General features: G+C 36.7%; 1 protein-coding gene across 5 annotated transcripts in view; it reads right to left on the bottom strand.

Moving 5' to 3' along the window:
* Positions 1–22,673, bottom strand: part of agap1 (ArfGAP with GTPase domain, ankyrin repeat and PH domain 1) — a 184,740-nt gene that overhangs the window by 85,987 nt on the left and 76,080 nt on the right. For 3 of the 5 annotated variants that reach the window (XM_026262123.1, XM_026262125.1, XM_026262121.1), the window contains exons 2-6: positions 10,063–10,121; positions 7,409–7,496; positions 4,756–4,770; positions 1,318–1,403; positions 566–707 (exon numbers count right to left, since the gene is read on the bottom strand). In XM_026262123.1, the coding sequence (XP_026117908.1) occupies positions 566–707; positions 1,318–1,403; positions 4,756–4,770; positions 7,409–7,496; positions 10,063–10,121 (390 nt within the window). The remainder of the gene's footprint in view (positions 1–565; positions 708–1,317; positions 1,404–4,755; positions 4,771–7,408; positions 7,497–10,062; positions 10,122–22,673) is intronic. The other 2 variants (XM_026262124.1, XM_026262122.1) reach the window with 1 other exon arrangement.

The following is a 22,673-nucleotide window of genomic DNA, read 5'->3' as shown; positions in this document are numbered from 1 at the left end:
GCGAGATAAAAACTGACAATCCTGCAAAAAGACAGAATTTTGAGTTTATATCTCGCAAACCTGACTTTTTTTCTCAGAACAGAACTCGCAATTCAGATTTTTTTTTTTTTTAATTGTTTATATCACAAAATCAGATAAAAAAATCTAAACTGTGCTTTTATATCTAGCAATTGTGACTTTTTATCTCACAATGCTGAATTCTGAGATAAAAAGTCACAGTTACCTTTTTATTTTATATTCAGTGCTGGAAACGGCCTTCCATCATTCAGACACTTACAACAAAAATATATAAATAAATCTTACCAACCCCAATGTTTTGAAAAGTAGTTTACATATAAAATATCTATAAATAATACTTGCCCACACAGTCATACCTTAATGTGTAAAAATAACTGATCAACAATTAATGTGTAAAAATAACTGATAGCAATAATCCCTGAAATATGTAAAAGATTTGTGCCATGTCGTCAAACTGTACTGTATTGAAATTGTTGCCAAGCCACTGGAGAATATGGCCTTGCATTTTGAGTGTGAGTTGCTGTCATATGATATATCCAGGACTCACCCTGAGTTCCCACAAGCACCAGGGGCACCTCTGCTGTGTTGCGGTAGTTGGCCATGCGACTATAGTAGTGGTAGACCGTCTGAAAGCTGATCTCATCTTCCAGACTGAATACAAAAATCACCGCATCTACCCACAACGCAAACTGAGAAAGAATGATTGAGAGAGTGGGAAGAATTTAGAAAGTGAGAGAGAAACAACCAATACTTTGTTTAAAATAGGCTAAACATATTTCAGAAATCTTATATCTCATCATTTTCCGCCCCCTATTCCCTACGATGTGATTATTGTGAACGTGAACTACATATTGGGACACTGATGGGACTTAAAAGTAGACTTAAGAACTCATGACAACATTTTGGGTAAGTGAATATATGGAACAAACAATGCTCACAGGATTTATGGTTAATTCTGGGAATATCCATAAGAAATGCACTGAAACAACTCAGTCAGCTCGAAATGAGTGACTCTCTGCTCAGTGGGACTCACCATAAAATTAATATTTCACAGATTATGAGAAAAAGGCCTCAAGATACTTCCTGTTTGCATTTTATGACTAACAGAGAATCAGATTGTCTAAATAAATGTTATCAGCCTCGTGTAAACCCCATTACATCATGGTTTCCACTCTTTGTAGAACAAAACTAATATATTTTTATAGCTACACCATCCAGAATTGAGACTAAGGCTCAGTATTGTGAATCAGAACATCCTCTGGAGGGGAAACACATTGTATTTGTGTCTGCACTACCTACCTGAGCCTCCGGAGGTCCCCCTTCATCCCTGATTAGGAGGAGGTAACTTTGTCCATCCACTACGATCTCCTTTTTAAAACGTCCTCCTGCCCAACAAAAAAAAAGCCCATCAATTTAAAGAGAATCAATTTGATGATGCTAATACATTCACTATTTATAAATGAGATGATTGGTGGACTGTTGACTGAAATGGAAACAAAGAAAAGAAGGGCATGTCTGTCATTGTGTTATTTTCTAGTTATTTGGGGGGGGGGGGGTAATTTGTTCTATAAATCAAAGCTCAGAACTAATAAATTAAAGAAAGGGGAATACTATAAAAATGTATTGAAAAAAAATAGTGTATAATTTTATTCAGTGTAAGATTGACAGCAGGGTTCAGTCCTCTGTCACAGACATATGTAGCATGGCAACTGCTTTTTGCATATTCTTTCTGTGAAAACACTGTAAGCAGCAACGGATTTCGGTTTTGATGTTCCTGTATAAGATCTACTGCTGCTGCAATGTTGTGGAATGTCCTTTGGGAATGAAAAAGTACTTGACTGTTAATGTATGAATTCAAATCACACAGCTTAGAATTTAAGATTTATTTTATCCTTAAAGTAAACTAGATTTGCTCACACTCATAGTGTACTTACTTACGGACTAGTTCATAGTTACAAACACGCATGCATTTTGACAGTAGTAGTTCATGAAAATAAGTAATTTAAATATATTTCCACTTTTCAGTTTGTTTAGTACTGATATTTGATAGATAGTGAAAGCAGATTACTGGATTGCATTTATGATGTCAGTTTAAAAACACCTAAAATAATATTTGTAAATTGCACTATAGAACAGATTTTTTATTTTTTTTATTTTAATCTGGAACTGGAACTGTAATCCCAGAAATTAATTAATTCATTTATCATCTTAACAATAACTAAATATATTTTTACATTTTCCCCTCAACAATAATAATCATGGTTAATTTTCACCTCAGAAGAATAATTGTGGTTAATGTTATATATTGATGCTTCAAGTTTCTGCTAATGATTTTGTTTTTTTTAATTGGCTGTTGAAATTAAAGCAGAACATTCCGGAGGAAACATCATACTATATTCTAAATGAGGAGCCCTGTGAATAATATTGTGTTGGACAATGAAAGGGCCAAGCCAAAAAACTTTGAGAACCTTCAGTCTAAACCTTATTAACTTGAGTATCTGTCACAATATAACACGCAGACTGAACAAAGATGCTTGAAATGCAATGATTTATGACTTTTTTATAATGTATTTATCGAAGCATTAAAGTGCCTTTTATCTACTCTATCAGAGTGCTTTCTTCCTGACCTTTTCAGAGAAAGACAAATAAAGCATCAGAAAATTATTTGAACCCAAATGCTAATTAAGCATTGCTGCTGCAGTTAGTTTTGCAAACGTCCCGTCTAACGATGGCTGGAGTGGTAAAGGTCTCCACTCCATCTGTGTCCCATCTGAGACGAGAGCGCGGTGGTCAGAAATCAGAGGACACAGAGACCTCTCTCTATCTTTCTCTCGGCGGAAGAGAGGAGGGCAACTGTTGGTTGGTTTGCAGAAGCGTAAGAGGATCAGAGGGGATCCCTGGATTTGTTAGAGGGTCTTAAACTTATCGCAGCTCTACACTGCTAATCAGCTTGTGCACCGAAGAACTTTTAGAACCTGAAAGGACATTCCATGGTCATCTGGGGACATAACCACTCAAAATGTTTTAACTATTACTCTTCACCTCTGTCTTCCAACAGTGTATCCCCATGATAACCAACAAAGACCATAAATCATACCGAGAGAGATTTGAGAAGGACTGATAACTGGTTTGATCGCTTTTTACAGTATTTTCCTTGATAATATTTTTGGATTTATTAGATCTAACCAGAAACAGTGGTGCAACTACAGGTAAAAAAACTAAGAAAGTAACCAACCAAGAAATAACTAAAATAAAGTAAAAACTTTAAAGCATATTTATACAATTTTAATTTTGTAAGCCATTTTTTTCTCACAATAAATCACAATACTTATTATAAAGAGCCCTCCACAAATATATTCTAATAATTACTTACATATTTGTATAATTTAATAATTTTATATATGAATTAAAACTTATTTCTATGTAACATTTACTTTATTTTTATTTTTAATTGGATGTTTTTTTTTTTTTTTTACAATCTTTTCTTTATAATATCACTATTTTTCTCATATATTGCTACTTTGTTTTAATGGAGGTCTAGGCAACGGAAATTTTCACATTGGGGAGTCCTTCACAACAAAAAGTTTGAAAACCCATTATTTAGTTACAACTGTGCCAGAATGTGTATTATATATTAGTTCTGCATACCTTCATAATTAGACACAGCTGCAAAAATCATTAAATCAGAAAGTAAAACAGTTCTTACACTAGAGAGTAGACATTCAAATATTAGTTTTAATACAGCATCAGTGGCTTTATCCCATCATAAGCAGAACTGCAATAGTTTTTTTACTTTAAAGTTTCTTACATAATGGTTCTAAAGCACAGCCACTGTAACTCAATTGAGATGAAGACATGATAGAACACAATGTTTCTCGCTTGCGTGATTTCTAACAGCTTTATCTGTTCATTCCAATCTTCCCTATGTTTCAACTCTGTTCCTCTGCTGAACCAAACATGGGCAATAATGTGAACGCCAAAGTTCACGTGCTTTACAAAATTCGGCAGGTTTAGTTGAAATCGAAGAGTGGGCGAGTTCGGGAACGACGGTTAGGCTGGAGGATATGACAAGCTTTTCCATAATGACGTGGTTTGTCTGTTTGCATTATATGAAGGATGAGGAAGTGGAAGAGCATCAGGACAGCTAATACTCAGCATATAGTCTGGACGCAGATATTTATATATTTGTTGAAAATAGTGAGCGAGAGAGAAGTGCACAGTAAGTGAAAGAAACACACCCATTGGTTTATTACACTCTGGGCTCTTTCTCCATGGAGTTGACCTCAGCTGAGTAAAAACACACTTGAGTTTAGAGTCTCTGGATGCACTGAAGCTTAGTTCATCATGAGAGACAACCAGAAACCGTTTTTGATAAAATGCATCTTGATGGACAGTGACCTATAATGCTCAGAGCACTGGTGTCATTGAGAAAATGAATGAGATGGAAAGATGGCAAAACTACAGTGGCATCGAGAGAGGAGTCGAGTGGAACCTCATGTTCTATGGCTTGATTTGCTTTAAGCTATGCGATGAGTAAAGAGAAGCCATGTGGAGTGGAATCTTCTCTATAATTGACACAGATTGTTTGTGAGCATCTAAACAGAAACATAATGGAGAATATGCTGTTTAACAAGCCACAGAGGGGAGAGTCCACCTCCTCAACTCTCTTGTACTACGACAGACCTTCCCCGAGAAGAACACGACGGTGACATTGTGAAAAAGAGAGCAAATAGTTACCTGCATCCACGTCAGCTAGTTAAAGGAGCAGCCAAGGAAAGAGAGAATAAACAAAACTCGAATCAAAAAGCAGCCAAGCTAAACATGCACAGTCAGTTAAGAAATCAAACACAGCAGGACAAAGAGAAAGAAGCATCACTTTCATTCATTTACTGCAAGCTTATCTATTGTCACGGGGCTTCTGTGTCTGTGGGTCACGAGTTTGTTGTATCTGAACATACAGATCTAACACGTCTGGCCCGAGGGCATGGTCAGGTCAATAAAGCTGTAATATTTACAGTATGGTGAAGAAAAGGGCACAATACTATCACACATGCTCATAGTATAGAGGCAGTAACATAACTCCTAAATATATTCATTAAAAAAATAAAATAATAATAATACATTACCATTTAAACACACAATGACTTAAATACATCTTTTATAAAGATGTATTTTTTTTATTATAATTCATTTTTATATTTGTTTTAGTACATAAAGCCAAATACATTTTAGGATAATACACCATAATTAAGAAATAAATAATCATGAATACTAATAAATCTTAAATAAAAAACATTAGTAGTTTGGCAAAATATATTATTTTTAAGCTTTTATTGTTTATTTATTTATTTTTTTGAGAAAAATATGAAAGTGAAAGAAATTTTGTTATGATTGATAATTAAAAATACTTCTGTGCAAAGCCATGTGGTGTGTGGTGAAACAATTGCTAATTAAATTTAAATACATTTTTAATACCAACACAAATAAAAATAACTCTTAGAATTTGTCAGATGTTAAAATATTCTAGATTTTAAAATATACTAGATTTTAAAATATTCTTATTGGCCACTGACCTGTTTAACAAAAATACAGTAAATATGCAGTAGAAATGGGTGACGATGCCAGTTGCCAGTTTATCTAGATTTCACTGTTTGCAACTAGTTTATCTAGATTTTTCTTAGAAGAGATTTAAAGGATAAATTTGATATTTCACACTGATAAAAGTGTTATTTTTCACGCCAGAGGGGTTGGTGTGCACAATTGCACCAAACTGCTGATCCCAGCAGAGCCGCATTCCTAATTCAAACATGATTGTGGCGGCATAAGCAAAAAACTGAGTTAGTTACCCATATGGGGTGCTGGGTTTTGAAATGGTAAAGGCTGGGTCTGTATTGAGACCACAAGGCCTGTAGGGATCTTTCTTCTTGCATAAACATACACATGCAGTCACAAAGTTGGCCTTGTGATAATATCTCTTAATTAGCTCTGAGAATGTGTCTATTCATGTAGTATGTGTGATACAAGTGGGTGTTTGGGGCACCCATGCGGCCGACTGCTTTCATTGCAGAGTGCGCTGTAAAAATCTGCTCCAGCCCTACTTAGTGGTTTTGAGGTTGGGGTTACTCTACCAAAGCTAGGAAACACTATTTTTAAACCCAGAATAGTGAAACTTCAAAAACACAAAGTAGGAAAACATTTCATGTGGTAGTTTTACTGGAATGTAAATTTGGAAATTCAAATCACAGATTTCTGTTGCTGAAATGTGATGTAACGCCACTGTGAATCGGAGTTTCTGTGGCACTTCTAAGATCAGATGACGTGCTGGCCTCAAACATTAAAGATTTAACCGTGTCGCTTGAGCTTAGCAAGGCACACACTTCAACGGTCTCTGATGTAGCGCTAAGTTTCCTTTGGCACTCTGTGCTATAATCCACTGCGGCAAACTGGCAATTGACATTTCTGGGGGATTTTTTTTTCTTTCAGGGCGATTTCCTGGTTGACCGCTGGTATGCAGTGGCTTGAGTTTTATACGGTAAAGTGCAAAGGAGAGGACGAGACATGATTAGTGCCTGACGGCCCTCATGCTTTCTGCGGGACCCCCAGACACTCAGATTACTGCAGTTAAGCACAATTGTACTAAATGTTGCTTAAACTAATTACGATCTTTAAAGAAAAGCCCTTACATTTACAAACTCTGCTCTGTGAGGGAGTCATCTGAAAGGCCAGTTTAACATGACTACATAATAACAGTTATAAAGGACATGAAATATTGACACGGGGAGCTTTTGAAAGCAGATCCGTGCTTGGGAAAGAGAGCATATTGTGGTGGTCTGGCAGTGTTCCTTGAATGTTCTCAATTATACATGAGGAGTATAGCACAGTCATCCGGCACAACTGTACTTTACTAACATTCTGACAGCAGGTGTGTGGAGAGAGAGAAAGAATAAGAGAAGGAGTGAAAAATAAGAAGAATATCTAGGCTATGCCTCAGCAGTACAGAAAAGAGAGGAATATTAATTGTTTATACATAACTTCAAAACTTAAAGGGTTAGTTCACCCGAGAATGAAAATTCATCCATCTTCTACTCACCCTCGAAGTATCCTAGGTGTATGTGGCTTTCTTCTTAGAGCAAGGACAATATTTAACATAACGCAGATTGGATTATTCTGAAAGAAGAAAGCCGCATACACCCAGGATGCTTCCAGGGTGAGTTAAGACTGACAATTTTCATTCCCTTTAAACGGAATCTAAGAACAGAAGGACACATGTACGCCATTGTTGTAAAGCCTTTCAAAAGCATTAACGTGAGTAATATAAACTGTTAAGGCTATACAAATGGAGTAATGATTCTCCATATTTCACCTGCACATTTGATAACAAAACACCTACCTTCAGGGCTCTCTTCTTGCACGTAGGTCCCTGTCAGATACCTGTGCACCAGGGCAGACTTCCCACTGGCCAAGTTACCCACAATGCCCTGCACACACAAATACACGCACATAATTAATAGGTACAATACTTTTTGATGAGTACCGAGTACCATCAGTACATTAAAACAGTATCAGCGTCTTTTTAACTGTGGGTATTGTTAAGTCCCAGGGTTTTGATTCTTATTAAAAAATGTAAAAAAAAAAAAGAAAAAGAAAAAAAAGGGGGGGGGGGTTAAAGATAAATTAAAATGAACATCCTTTGTTATCGTTTCTTGTTAATCGTGTTATTGATTTTTACTTGTCACAGACCCAGACTTCAGTTTGAAATGTTTAAATGTAATTCGATATCGTTAAAGCACGATGAAATGAAATTAAAATGATAAAATTAGTTATTACTAATATAAAGAATTATCAAGAAAGAGTTTTGCACTTTTGTTAACCTTTTCGAGTCAATTAACGTGTAAACACGTTATGAGTTATTTTCTCCTGATAACCCCAGAGAAGAACTTAAATTACACTTTCAGTTTTGATCGTACAGATAAGAGCAATACATCAATCGAATCTGTAAAGGGTCTACTTTTTTTGTATACAGACATAATAACAACAAAACTTTGTGCATTTATAAAATAAAGATAACAAACAAGGTGTGCTGTCTGCAGCCTTTGTCTGCTCTGATCTTCATTTAGACGCATCATAAAAATGAACTGTAACTCCGTGAATACTCAAAGAAGAGACATGAGAGAGATATCTATAGAAAGCCTGACATGTCTACTTTAAACTAAATAAGTGCTGCCGAAACCAAATATTCTGTGATAAAGTAATTGATATGAAAACAACGCAATGTCCATTTTTCATGTCTCTCTTCATTATCTTCTAATGTGACCACACCCCCGCACTGAACACTCTATTCAGATTCTGATGTTTCACTGAAGTGAGCGGCTTGAATACGCCCACACAACAGAAAACAACGCAGCGAGACTGTTCAAGTTTTTTTTTTTTTTTTACTCTTTGCTTCGCGATGAGAGGAATAAGACATAATTCAACCCAAAAAGATGTGATGTGTATTACCTTCGAGATTTGGATTTCCTCAGAAAAAAAAGAATGAAGAGCTTTATTCAGCAGAGATCATAAACATGAGTAAGTCTCTTTTTATTTATTTATATACGTGTACTAGTTTCCACATAACGTGTAAACATTTTACTAGTTAGACTTTTTCCAAACTATAATTCCTGACTAAATGTATAATCAGGTGAAACATTATGAAGTTTCAATGACAATATACAATACTATACCATTCAAAAGCTTGATGTAACTAAGATAAATGTAACAAATAAATGTTACAAATGTAACAAACAATAATTATTATTTATATATATATATATATATATATATATATATATATATATATATATATATATATCAGATTGTTAAAATAATTTCTGAAGGATTTGTGTGACTGGAATAATGATGCAAAAAAAAATCAGCTTTGAAAGTCAGCTTTGATTGTTCTTAATAAACTTAAATTATGTTGTGGGATAATTAAATATATTCTAAATAAACTACTAACATAAAATTATATACATTTATTTTGTCCTTACATTCTTTCTTGTAACTCCTCCCTCTCAGTGGCACAGCTGACTGAGAGGCTCATTATGCGGGCCTTTGTCTTCTCAGGTGTAAATCACAATGATATTAATGATAGTTGACGCCTACTCGCATATGACTTTTACCAACAAAAAGTGTCTTAGAAAATTCAAATCAATATATTGTTTTCTGTAAGTGAGTAAACAAGATGATTTTCACATAAAAGAAAAATTCTAGGCTACAAGCTCCAGTTCTCAAAAGTCCCGGGAACCAATGTGTTTTATGGCATTATTCAAGTGTTTTAAGATTTTTAGTTTTTCACTAACCACGCATAACACTTCTTTTCTCAAAAATACAATCATGTACATACATGCTGCTCACATATTATTATAGCCCAGTTTGTGCTGATTACAGTGAGATTAGACTTTAGCCATTTAGATGTTTATAAGCAACTAAAAAAAAAACACAAATGTCAGGGCATGACAAAACTTCTCCAGGCCCCAAAAATACCCTTAGACCTCAGAGGGTTAAACAAACTGTAATTGTGTTCAATTACGCTAAATATTTTAAAATATTGTTTAATTTTCTTTATTTTGGATTAAAACAAATCTTTCCATGTATTAATATACGTTAGCATGACAAGTCCGTCATTTGATTTTAAAACTGTACAATGTTTTTTCACATAATTTCATCAAAGAATGCTATATAACAAGAAATAATTTCAGATGGAAGAAATGACGCTGTCAGATGACACAAATGTCATTATGGATATTATTAGGGGACTAACAAATAAATTAGTGACTGTAAAAAGTGAATTTACTTTGTATTTCAAATTAACTTTCCACAGGACAAGAAACAGATGATTCAGCATTTTCAGGGCAATTTAGAGAGGACACAGCCTTATCAAAGCGGTTTCGTTGTGAGGTCACGAGCATGCAACACTAATTTAAGTAATTAAATGATGCAATTTAAATCTTGTATTAGTAACAATAAAAATGACAAGTTTTAAACGTCAGTGACGGGACTCACCACTTTGAGCTCTGGTACGGCGCGACTGAGTGTCCACTCCTGACTGTTGACAAAGGCATCTGTAACAGAGAAAGAGACAGATCATTATAAATGTACTCATGCCCTTCAGTTCAGTCTTATTTACAGAACAGTTCTAGTTGAGCAGTTCACTGATCAATACACACAGCAGAGGAAAGGACAGTCAAACAGACCCAAAACAGAACAAAGACCCATTTCCATTTTACAACTAAAACTACACTACAGCACAAAACATGTTTGTGTTCATTTCAGGTCTTTTCAGCAGTGCCAATGATCACATGTGTGTTAATTAAGAGCCCACAGTGCCTAAACGGCCCCCACGCTCAGTTGCACAACACGTTTCACATGACAATAGAACAATAGTGGCTGCAGGTGTGCACTGTGGGCTCAAACACTCAGAGGACATCTAAGAGAGCAGCAAATAAGCCTGCAAATCCATGACTCCTGTTAAAATATGACAAAGTTTATATGTGGTGAGAGTCCATCATGCTCTATTATCAAAGAAAATGCCCATGATGATCAATATTAGATACAATGTTAGATAACGCAAAGCATGGCGTTAGCAATACCAAAGTCATAAATTCAATTCTCAGTGAATGGATGAACAAATAAAATGTTTATATTGAATGCAATGCAAGTGAATTTGAATAAGAGCACCTGCCAAATGAGCAACTGTAGACAGCTGTATTGTGCCTTCTAAAGACTGGAATACACTACATTTACATTTATTCATTTAGCTGATGCTTTTATCCAAAGCGACTTACAATTGCTATCAGTGTTGGGTATAGTTACTTTGGAAAGTAGTTAGTTAGGTTACAACGTTACCATCAATTAAAAGTAATCAGTTATGATACAGCGTTACCTATTCATAAAAGTAACGCGTTAGAGTACTCATGCGTTACCAAAAATTAAAAGCCGTTTGCAGCGGCTCACACATGACAGACACAGCCCCGGCCCCTTTAAATGCACCTAGAAGTCGTGACTCCCGACAATGAATAACGTCAGTCATCCGACTAAATTAACACTGCAGGATAACAATAACAGGAAAGACAGTCGGCAATCGGCTATTCCACATTGCGTTTTATTTATTTATTATCACAGAACATATTATTAATCAAAATTCGCACCTAACGTAACCAAGTATGCTTACTTGTAAACACAACCTTAAACAGGCTTTTAAAAATTAAAACCATTTAAAAATGATGAACAACCAGCCAGCCAATGATCTAACAGAAATTAACAGCTGCCTGTCAAACAAAAATGATAACAAACCGAATTAAATCCTTCACTGCCACACAGGCAAATGACAAATCGCTTAATAGCCGAACTAATTATTATTAAAGTGTCACTCACAGTCACAAGCCTAAATTCGCTGTAACACAGTCCTCTTACATTTACTCTTCAAAGTAGTGATTAAAACGTAGCGTTAAATTTGAGGTAGAATTTTTGGCGACAGAAGCTTTTCACCAAAGCAGTGTGTGCATTTTACCGTTATGTTCTTTTCTTTTTCGTTGACAAATTGAAAATAATGTGCGTACTTCCATAAACCAAACGCTGTCCTCTCTGCTATCTTGCCGGGAGTTCGAAAAAAAAAACCCCCCACACACACAGGGTCAGGCGCAGGGCACAGACGCATCACAGCCATTGACTTTATGATCACAGAGCTTCGGCTCCGCTGATACATCCGCAGGTGGCACAGTAGACCTAGGACTACTGTCTGACAAAAAGCAGGCTGCAGTCGGGATTTTCCTTTCCTTAAAATAACGGATTACTTTTTTTTAAAAAATAACGAAGTTACTGATTACTTACGCACGAAACTAACGCGTTAAGTTACACATTTCAGGAAAAAAGTAATTAGAGTACTCTAACGCGTTACTTTGTAACGCGTTACCCACAACACTGATTGCTATATATGTCAGAGGTTAAGTGTCTTGCTCAGGGACACATTGGTGTCTCACAGTGGATTCGAACCCGGGTCTTTCACACCAAAGGCATGTGTCTTATCCACTGCACCAACACCACCCACATGACTTCATGACTTCTAAGATCTGAACCAAATATAAAACACTAGTGGTTACACAAGTGGTCACTTGAACACATCATTTATGGTTACAGAGGAAAAACCTATAAACAAAAGACTGAAGATCACACAGTATTTGATTCACGCAAAAAACTAACTTTTGCAATAATGAGATGCATGTCAAATTAAAATAATATTGTGTAATATTGCCTAAAATAAATTATGAATGGAGGATTTTCTGTGCAATCTCTCAACTCCAACATTTGTCTTTCAGCAACAATCCACGACACATCCAGCCTGCAAGCTGTGGCAAAAATTTGGGCAAAACTCATGTAATGTGTACCAGCCTTAAGACAGCACCTTCAATGAAACAGAACCTCATTTGTAACTAATCTGGACAATCTTCATAGCTGCAACTCTGAACACCACACAAACAGCCCTCCAGAAAACTGCATTTATGAGGAAGCCTACTATTAAGTGAAATTTCCAGATTTGAAAATGTAAAGTAAATAAATTAATAGAATCATAAATATTAGCTCTAAAGTATCTTATTGGGTAAGAATTGAAGAACTGAAGAATTCTCCTTGCCAGAAAACAGTCAACAAAATAAAATGACTTCAAACGTATGACGCGCTCAATTGATTTTATCAAATGATCATAATCACATATATTCATTTTATAATCCTGCTACTAGCATTTTATTCAGACTAAAACCCCATTAATTCAAGTGAGAAAGCGTTTTGTGTTTTTGTGTGGCCTCTGCACGTCCTGTCATGCCGGTGACTGCTGCCTGCAACAGATGCATTTTGCAGAATTATGGTTAACGATTAATCGATTAATCAATCGTTAATTTAAACGACAATCAATCATGGAATTAATCAATATTTTACATCCCTAGTCTAAAACCATCCGCCATATCATACGATTTGCCTCATCCACAACTTGGCTCAAACAAAGCAGCTTACATTTAAAGTACAAACTGTTTTTACACTGAGAGTGTGCACTTGGTGTCTTAAATGTTGTTTAGGTAGATTTTAGGACCCTGCTTTATTTTTTATTGTGTCCATCTCCATACATAAAGCAATGCATGCTTTGCTTCCATCTTCTGCTCACTGATGTAAGATAACAACAGTCTATAATTTCTCAAGAGACCCATACTAAACACACGCTAATGCTAACATATATGCATAACCCTTGGGGATTGCCTCCGTTGCCACTTTTTGAAAGGCTACCAGATGAAGAATAGTGAGGAAACAAAGGCCTTTGGGGGTTGCTTCATATATTCCATGGGGTGACCCTGAAAAGGCCAAAGTGTCTGAGATCTGAGGAAGGTTAACACAATCTGCTACCCACATAGAAAGCATATATGAAAACCAACTGGGTATTAAAGAAAAAAAACAAGGATTGACTGAACAACTGATTCTGTAATCACATATAAATCATATTGTTTGTTGAAACCTGACTTATTTGAAACCTCTGATCTCTTTTCTCTATTAGGTTTTCCATGCACAGATGAAACCAATCAACACAGCACTATGACAGCTGTCTGTGATGCTCATTCAAAATGACAATCTGTAACATCACAAGAGACATGATGGGAGTGACAGATCGGTAATGAACCATTACAGCCAAAGCGCTTGTCAATCTTGTTTCACCTCTTCAATTGAAATAGATTTGCTGGATTATTTTTCATTATGGAGCTTTAGTCTGAAGCTACTATTATACTTTAGTACTTAAATAAATCTCAAACGTTGGCAGGATAAACAAGGTATCCTTTTATTGTTACAAGTAAATTAAGTTTATTGATATTTGTGTTTGTAGAAAGTTCAATAACCATGAATACTGTGTGAAAGCAGCCTTTATTTCATCTACAAAAAAAAGAAGGCATTAAAGATTAAACTAAAACACCCAATCATTATCCATGCTCTTCATCCGCAACTCTGAGGAGAGACAATGCAGAGCCTGCTTCTCATGAAAATGCATGCATGTCTGGAGTTCGATGTCTGAATGATTGGCTCCAAACAACTGAAAAATGTAGCTTTGACGAGCACCCAGTTGATTTCAACTTGCAAGTTAAATTTTTGCATTAAAAAAAAAGAATCATGGCTCAGCTACATGGAGTGATAGGCCTAGCATTAGGAGGAGGCAATTCTATCAATATTTATATATCTTTACATTACATCGTTCAAGTTTCCCAATTATTATTTTTTGCTCCCGTGTGACAGATTGTATATGACCCACATTTTGTAAGCAGGGGAATAAACAAAACAAAAGGATGCTGATATTATCAGATCGGTTTCAGGCATTATTTATTTATGGAAATAAATCTAATATGGATCAAGATACATGTACTGGTATCTGCCACGTAAGCAGACAGATCAGATATATTTCCCTGTCAATAAGAGTCGTACATCATTGAAAAAGCAAGGGTGGCGAATGACGCCGACTCATATGGAAGCTTTTCCAGGTCAGTATGTCTACCTTGGATTGTTTTACAAAGCGTATAGTGGCATAAAAGCAGTATTTTAAATTACTGGCCGATAGCCATGTCTGCTTAACATGTAGTATACAGAATACTTAACAGAAGTATTTATCTTCCTTCTTTTTCAGTTGCAAGTTTTACTGCCAGCTTTGAACAGACTGAATATGAATAGAACAAGCTCAATACTGCCTTCTGAAGAGCTGCTTATAAAGTAGATGAACTGAACATATTTCTGATCACATTTGCACAAGTGTCACTTATTCATCTGAACTGTTAACAATATTGAACTGGATTGAGCTGAATAAAAGACAGTTATCTTCTATATAGCTTATATTCAATTTTTTCATAATGAATTGATTTTACAACATTAACACTTATTTTCCTTTTAATTATTGGAAAGCTACTTTGAAACTATCTGTATAATATAAAGGACTATATAAAAGTGACCTGTCTTGTCAATGGATAGTAAACGGTTTCTGTCTCCAGTTGAAATCTGATGTGTTTTAGGTAAATGGGATTTTAGTTTTTCATGTTGTAGACATCTCATGTAACACAGAATTTGTATTAAGCATAAAAGACACCTGGTCAATTACTTGGTAACAAAAATTGCTAATCAGCCTTCACATGGCAGCAACTAGATGTGGTGAAGAAGACTTGCTGAAGTTGGAGCAACAGAATGGGGAAGAAAGGGGACTTAAGTGACTTTGAATGTGAAATGGTTGTTGATACCAAACAGGCATGTATGAGTATTTCAAAAACTGCTGACCTACTGGGATTTTCACACACAACCTTCTCTAGGGTTTACAGAGAATGGTAAGAAAAAGAGAAAATATCCAGTAAGCAGCAGTTGTGTGAACGAAAATGCCTTGTTGATGTCAGAGGTCAGAGGAGAATGGGCAGACTGGTCGGAGATGATAGAAAGGCAACAGTAAATCAAATAACCACTCATTACAACCAAGGTGTACAGAATACCATCAACACGCCGAACCCCGAAGCAGACGGGCTACAGCAGCAGAAGACCACACTGGGTGCCGCTCCTGTCAACTAAGAACAGGAAACAGAGGCTACAATTCACACAGGCTCACCAAAACTGGACAATAGAAGATTGGAAAAATGTTGCCTGGTCTGATGAGTCTCGATTTCTGCTGTTACATTCAGATGGTAGAGTCAGAATTTGGCGTAAAGACCATGAAAGCATGGATCCATCCAGCCTTGTCTCAATGGTTCAGGCTGGTGGTGGTGTTGTAATGGTGTGGGGGATATTTTCTTGGCACACTTTGGGCCCCCTATTACCAATTGAGCCTCGTTTAAAGCCCCAGCCTACCTGAGTATTATTGCTGACCATGTCCATCCCTTTATGACTACAGTGTACACATCTTCTGATGGCTACTTCCAGCAGGATAATGCACCATGTCACAAAGCTCAAATCATCTCAGACTGGTTTCTTGAACATGACGGTGAGTTCACTTTACTTAAATGGCCTCCATAGTCACCAGATCTCAATCCAAACAGAGCAGCTTTGGGATGTGGTGGAACGGGAGATTCGCATCATGGATGTAAAGCCGACAAAACTGCAGCAACCACGTGATGCTATCATTTCAATATGGACCAAAATCTCTGTGGAATGTGTCCAACACCTTGTTGAATCTATGCCATGAAGAATTAATATAATTATCATTAGAATTACCATAATTTAATTTTACTATTAAATTAACATTGTTATATTTAAAACATTTTAAATAAGTTAAAATATTTGAAAAATATATACATTATTTTTAAAAGTGTATCTGGCCAGAAACTAAATTTTTACCTTAGACCTTGCATGAGTTTTCTTCATGTCAGTTGTGGCGAGCTCAAACATGACCATGCGAAAGGCGAGCAAGGTATGGGATTATTTTGAATTAGAAAGAAACAGAAAAGTTTTGTGTAAACTGTGTAATGTCGAATTGGCTAATGGAGAAATGCAATGGGGGAAGTCGTGACCTAATGGTTAGAGAGTTTGACTCCTAACCCCTAAGGCTGTGGGTTCGAATCTCGGGCCGGCAATAACATGACTGAGGTGCCCTTGATCAATGCACCGAACCCCCAACTGCTCCCCAGGCACCTCAGAATAAATGGCCGCCCACTGCTCCAGGTGTGTGTTCACGATGTGTGTGTGTGTGTTACTTGGATGTATGTCACTTCATATTCAATAAAGGCATGTATGCATTAGCTTAGAAACTATCCAAAGCCAGCTAATGTCAATCACGTTATTCACTGCAATTCCATCCGTGCCATCTATTCCTCTAACGAAGACCCACTTCAGCGGTGGTGCGGGGGTGTCCAGGTGCTTTCCAAAGTTCTGTTGGCTTGCTTTTTTTCTTATCTCTGCATGCCTGCAACTTCAGTTCCCTCAGAGCGCATTTTTTCAAGTGCAGGAATTGTTAATCACCTCAGGTCCTGTCTTTCTTTTTGTGCATTTCGTTTTTAGATGATATAGCCTACAAGATGAAATAGGTTTTTATTTTAAAACCCGTTTTAATGCTATTCCTTGATCAAATTTCCTATTGTTTTTTACTTTTTCTTTAATATGTTGGCTAACGTTATATGAAGATGAAGAATTCTATCTGGCTCTTGATTGATTTTCCATTGTTCTGCATTTTTCCCCAGCTGATTTAATAAATAAGCATTGGTTGACTGTTTGCTTTTTTTATGACCACCTAAAATTGAATAAAATGATGATAACGCGAGGCAAGCATAGGCTACGGCATAATTGTGACCTATTTTTAGTGGAATTCGTTGAGGTATTTGACAGTTTGATTCATAGATTAAGTATTTCAAATGTAGGCTATTATCTGCAAACACACAAAAAAAAGTTCATCTTTTGGGGGTTTCTTGCTTTTAGACAAGTCGACTAGTCGGATACAAGACTTCCATTTGAACAACAGTCAAACTCTAGGTGAATTAATTCTGGCAAGTGAACCTCATCTGCATTTGTATGTGTAGTAAACACAGTAACTTCTCAAATACGACAATCATGTTGTCACTTTAAAGACATTGAATATCTAGGAGGACACAAAAATAAACTTTAGAACAGAGAACAGCCAACATATTCCAACAGGTGGGCTAATGAGGGGTGTCTGTGTGCCCTGTGGGAAGCTCATGTGTCTTACTGAAATGCTCTTATGCATTTGTTTATATGTGTATGTAGAGTAAGAGTCTCATTTCAGCGTTGATTCTTTGCAGCCAGTTTCCCACGACCTGCTTGGTCCCTCCACCCCCTCGCTGTGAGCGGACCGTTTTCAGAAGCGCACTTCCACCACCCACTCTGTGTAGGGGAAAAAATGACGACGTGATGGAAAAAACTGAAAAGTTAAATTAGAAGGACATTTACAGGAAGTCCCTTGATTTACAATAATTCTGCATAATGTTACCAAGGTCAGTGTCCTGGTGTCTGTGATGGCCTGACCGAGACCAGGTCCTTTCATTCTGCTCAGCTTTTGTCCTTAGGATTCACCCTCATTTTAAGAACTTGCAGCTTTTAGAGAGTCTCCCGAATCATTAAAATCCCACACACCCAATGTAAGCATCCTGAGGGGACTTTGAGAACTAGGCCAACCCCAGTTCAAAATCGACACCATGAGGCTCCATCAAAGATTCAATTAGGATTTATGAAAGCGGAACTAACACGCAAAGCGCAATAATGAATGTGTGGGGTAGCTTGCAACAATCAACCATTACACAGCGCTCAAAGGCGCACTTGGCGCAAGTCACAACTCCCAAGGACATCAATCATCATTCGGTCAGGATGTAAATGAAGCGGCTTTTCCTCTCCTGCAGAACAGTGAGCGTGTGTAATTCCTCTGAATGAGACGTCTGGTATGAGATCCGAGTTGTTTGATTATATCTGGTCTCATCTATATACATCTAGAACCGAAATCTTGACAGTCATCAAAGTATGATGCATTTTGCAGCTTACTCTGTCTAAGACCTGGCCTAATTAAGAACAGGAAGAAGTCATCAGGTTGGAGCTTGGCAAAAGCTCTAGACATTTATATGTGCAATAGGCATTAGGGCGCTTCCCAGCGTGAAGTTAAGTTTGCAGCTAGTGTACAGCAAAATATTGACAAGATCATGCCTAAATTTTGAGTTTGTTCTTTTGAGCTGCAAAAAAGAAAAAGAAACTATGGCGTGACCAGTGTAGTCTATTAAGGCTTGCCCAGCTGGTTTGAAACTGTTATAAAGAACTCAGTGAAAGGCAGCTACAGCAAGTGCATGTGGAGTCAGTGTTATGTGGAGCCTCAGTTCAATTCATTTAGCTCTGAATGCTGCCAGAAACATGAATTACTGCTGTACACTCTGAGAATTGATGGAGGTTATTGGAGAAGCACCCTCCTCCCTCTGTTTCACTGTCATTTTACACTCCTCGTCTCAAGCTCTCTCATCTCATTCCCACCTCACCCCAATGTCCCCTCCAGACACTGAGAACAGCATGTTTCATCTCCTCATTTACTGCAGCTCCCAAAATAGCTTTGTGAACACAAAGCCGCGTTTCCCAGCAGTTTTTGTAAAAACACACACACTAAGATACACATGCCACACTAGCTCAAATTAATGAGATGCATTTTCTCTCCAAATTCCACTATCAACTATCAACTTTAATAGGGTTGTATATCATTTGAATTTTATCAATTTTGATTCCAATTCCGCGTATCAATTCAATGATTCTTATAAATTCCCAGTTTCGATTTCATTGTCAAAAGTCAAACATTTAGATATCAAACATATTTACTTTGTGTGTCTTTTTGCAAAACATTAAATTGCTGCTGAATAATACCATGAACAAAAATCAGCTGGCTACATAAAAACTAGACTCCATTAAGAGCTGTTTGTGTGCAGGATACATTGAGACTTTTTTTAATGGAGGTTGAGGTTCTCAAAATTCTGAAGAAAAAAAATATAAGACTATGAGTGGAATGATTCAATGACTCTAGATTTATTTGACTCATTACTGGTAGAATCAGTGTTTTTGAATGAATCTCTTGAATGATTCAAAGACGAGTACATTATTAATAGCCCCTTTTCACCACCTAAAAATAAAGGATGCGGAGGAATTGACAGGAACTGGAATTGATTTTTGATTCACAACCCTCATCTTTAACAAAGAATCCAGCAAATAATTGTATTCCTGCATCATGCGTCTATGTTCAACTGACTGCGGGTCATTGACCCTAAAAGAGCAAATGGAAAAAATCCAGTCTGCCAGCCCCCCGCTGCTATTCTGACACACTGGGCTGCATTGTTGCCCCTCTGTTGGGCTGCACTGGGGCTACTGATGGCTCACCCATGCGCCACTGCTCCCTGGACATCATTCTGAAACAGGATGTTGTTACAGCTGCTTCCTGTTTTCCTAGAAGGGGTCTCAAGTTTCCATTTTCCCCAGTGTTTCCAGTGCGGCAGGGTCGCTGTGGTACCAGTTCATTGACCTGCATGCTGAATTCACTGCTTTGGCTGAATCAATATTCTGCCAAACACTAATCGAACCAGTTCTCATTGACACACTAGGGCCCTCTGGCAGTATGATCATGATCGTGACGTCTAAAGCCGTTCAAATGCTGATTCTTGGCAGAAAACAGATCAATCAACAGTACTTATGGTATACAGTTGATAAAATTTTTAAAAAATGGAAGTAAATGGGCCCAACCTGACAAAGTAAAACAGACCAAGTAATACTGAAGCTATATATCACTATTTAAATTGTGAGAATAACAGTCTAAATTAAATCTGTGCGTCATACAAAGCCATTGTGTTTTTTTTTTCAGAAGACAATTAAGGGAGAGTACATAATTAAATACATATTTGTTTATTTTCTGAAGATGAGTGCAAGTCTTACAGATTTGGAATGACATGTATATGATAACAGAACTTTCATTTTTGAATGAACAAACTATTTAAATTGTATTAAACCCAGAATATTCATTTTAGCTGATGTTTTGGCCATTATTTATAAATTACAAAAGGACCATCACTTTTAAATCGATTGTCTAAAACAATGTATATTCAACTTCCTCAGCATCAACCATCTGGTCTCCTGCAATGCACCAGGCTTCGTACGTTTCCTGACTCAGTAAGACACTCTTAATGAACATAAACCTCCTACACACATGCACATCATGTGCTGAGACAGCAGAAGAAAAGCTGAGTCTGTGTCCTAGATTTTACAAGCTGCATAAGGTGAACATGCAAGCTCCATACTTTAAATGTATCCACTCATACTGTGACAATGGAAAGTCTATTACCCTCACACTGTGTTTCTGGGTGCCACCTCTGCAGAGACAGCATGGGATAAGAGTGTTTAGCAGAATGTGTCTGCTCTTCATCAAAATGACACAGAGGAAGAAAGAGAGGAAGAGGGTTGGAAAAGAAAAGACACAGCGAGTTAGTGATGGAATAAGCAGGGGTGATTTTCCACATTGTGGTAGATAGATTATCCAGCGCAGCACAGTTAAACATGTGTTTTGTGTCCTGGCTGCCTCTGTCTGTCTGAAGCACGGCCTGTTCTCACCCAGGCTTTAGAGTGTACATATCAACACTGTATTCCAAAAACAGCCCAACAAGGTGTGTGTGTGTGTGTGTGTGTGTGTGTACCTATGCCAAACATATAGGGTGGGACTGAGAGGGACATAAACACACTGCCTTCACATCTATTATTTATAATTCTATTAACTGGGGGGAAAACTAAAAACATTCACAAAACAAAAGTATTGCTCAACGGTAAGTGGCATGCATTGTTGTGCATTACCTAAATGCAATAAAAGTAAATTTATGCATGTATGCAATATTTGGTGATCTGACTTGCAGCTGTACATTTTTTGCCACATTTCCCTTTAAATAATGATTTTTTTTTTTAGTTAAGTCATGTTCATTTGATTTCAACGAAATAATCAATGAAAAAAAAACATTAGTTGCCAATAATATGCAAAATAACAAAAACGTGTTCAGAGGTAAAAGACCAAACTATTCAATTTTCCAACATAACTTAAAAAATTGTTTACACATTCATTCATTTGAACGCATTTAACATTATATTACACATTATAACTGTTCTTATGAAAACATCCTGAAATACTAGCATGATAACGGTTTAAAATAGTGTTTTAAAATGTATTTAATTATCATCAGGGTGCATTTTTTTGTCTTTGGCAAATGCAAAAGGTGTGAAAATGTGTCAGTAATTTTGTTGATGAGCTTAACACTGGTTTTATTTGCTTTAGGCTGGTTCTGTGCACGCATTTTACCTTGCATGATATTAATAAATTACTGTGTGGAATTAGCAGCTTTATTTATTTTTTTAAAGGATGCATTTTCACTGGTTTTTATGCCAACAAGGAAAAATACAGCATTCTGCATCACGAACCCATGTGCATTATGTGCATTACACAATAATGCATTTAGGAAGAAAAAAAATCAAGGATTCACAATTGTGTGACACAACATAATCTATGCTTTAAATATAACACATCTACAGCCACAGTAAACAAGATGCGCTGACTGAAACCAACAAGGATTTGATGTGGTTACAAAGAATAGACGATCTTCTTTTGGAGCCTGCACAGACAGTATGTAGCTGAAACTGGAAATAATAATGCTCGACTTTACAATATCTTTCAATACTCCCACCTTCCAATTAAAAGAACCAATCGCCAATAATAAAAGAACTAGTGTTGGGCGATATGCTCTTCAGCCTGTGAGATTGCTGATATAGTCGTCTATCGACACAACCCTAAAAGGAATCAATGATGGCTCAGTTAATTCAATCTGAACTTTACTTGCATGACTGGAAATAGATAACTGAATACATTCCCAAGATGGCCGCTGGGTGAACTGATTTGCCTTGAAAGGGACTCTGATGAGTTTCTGAACAAAGTTTCTGACAAAATGTCGCCTGTTAAGCATGTGCTTTACAGACTTTTGCAATGAAGATCTGCAATTAAGGATTAGTAGGTCTGCAATAGAAGGTACTTGTGCAGAAACGTTGGGTTAAACAAAGGGATGCATCCAAGGAACGTCATAAATATAATGTGTTTCCCACTTCCTGTGCAGTGTTTACAT

Source organism: Carassius auratus, chromosome 6 (genome assembly GCF_003368295.1).
Source record: "Carassius auratus strain Wakin chromosome 6, ASM336829v1, whole genome shotgun sequence".
In the NCBI taxonomy this organism is placed as follows: Eukaryota; Metazoa; Chordata; class Actinopteri; order Cypriniformes; family Cyprinidae; genus Carassius; species Carassius auratus.
This window is presented reverse-complemented; position numbering and strand designations above follow the sequence as displayed.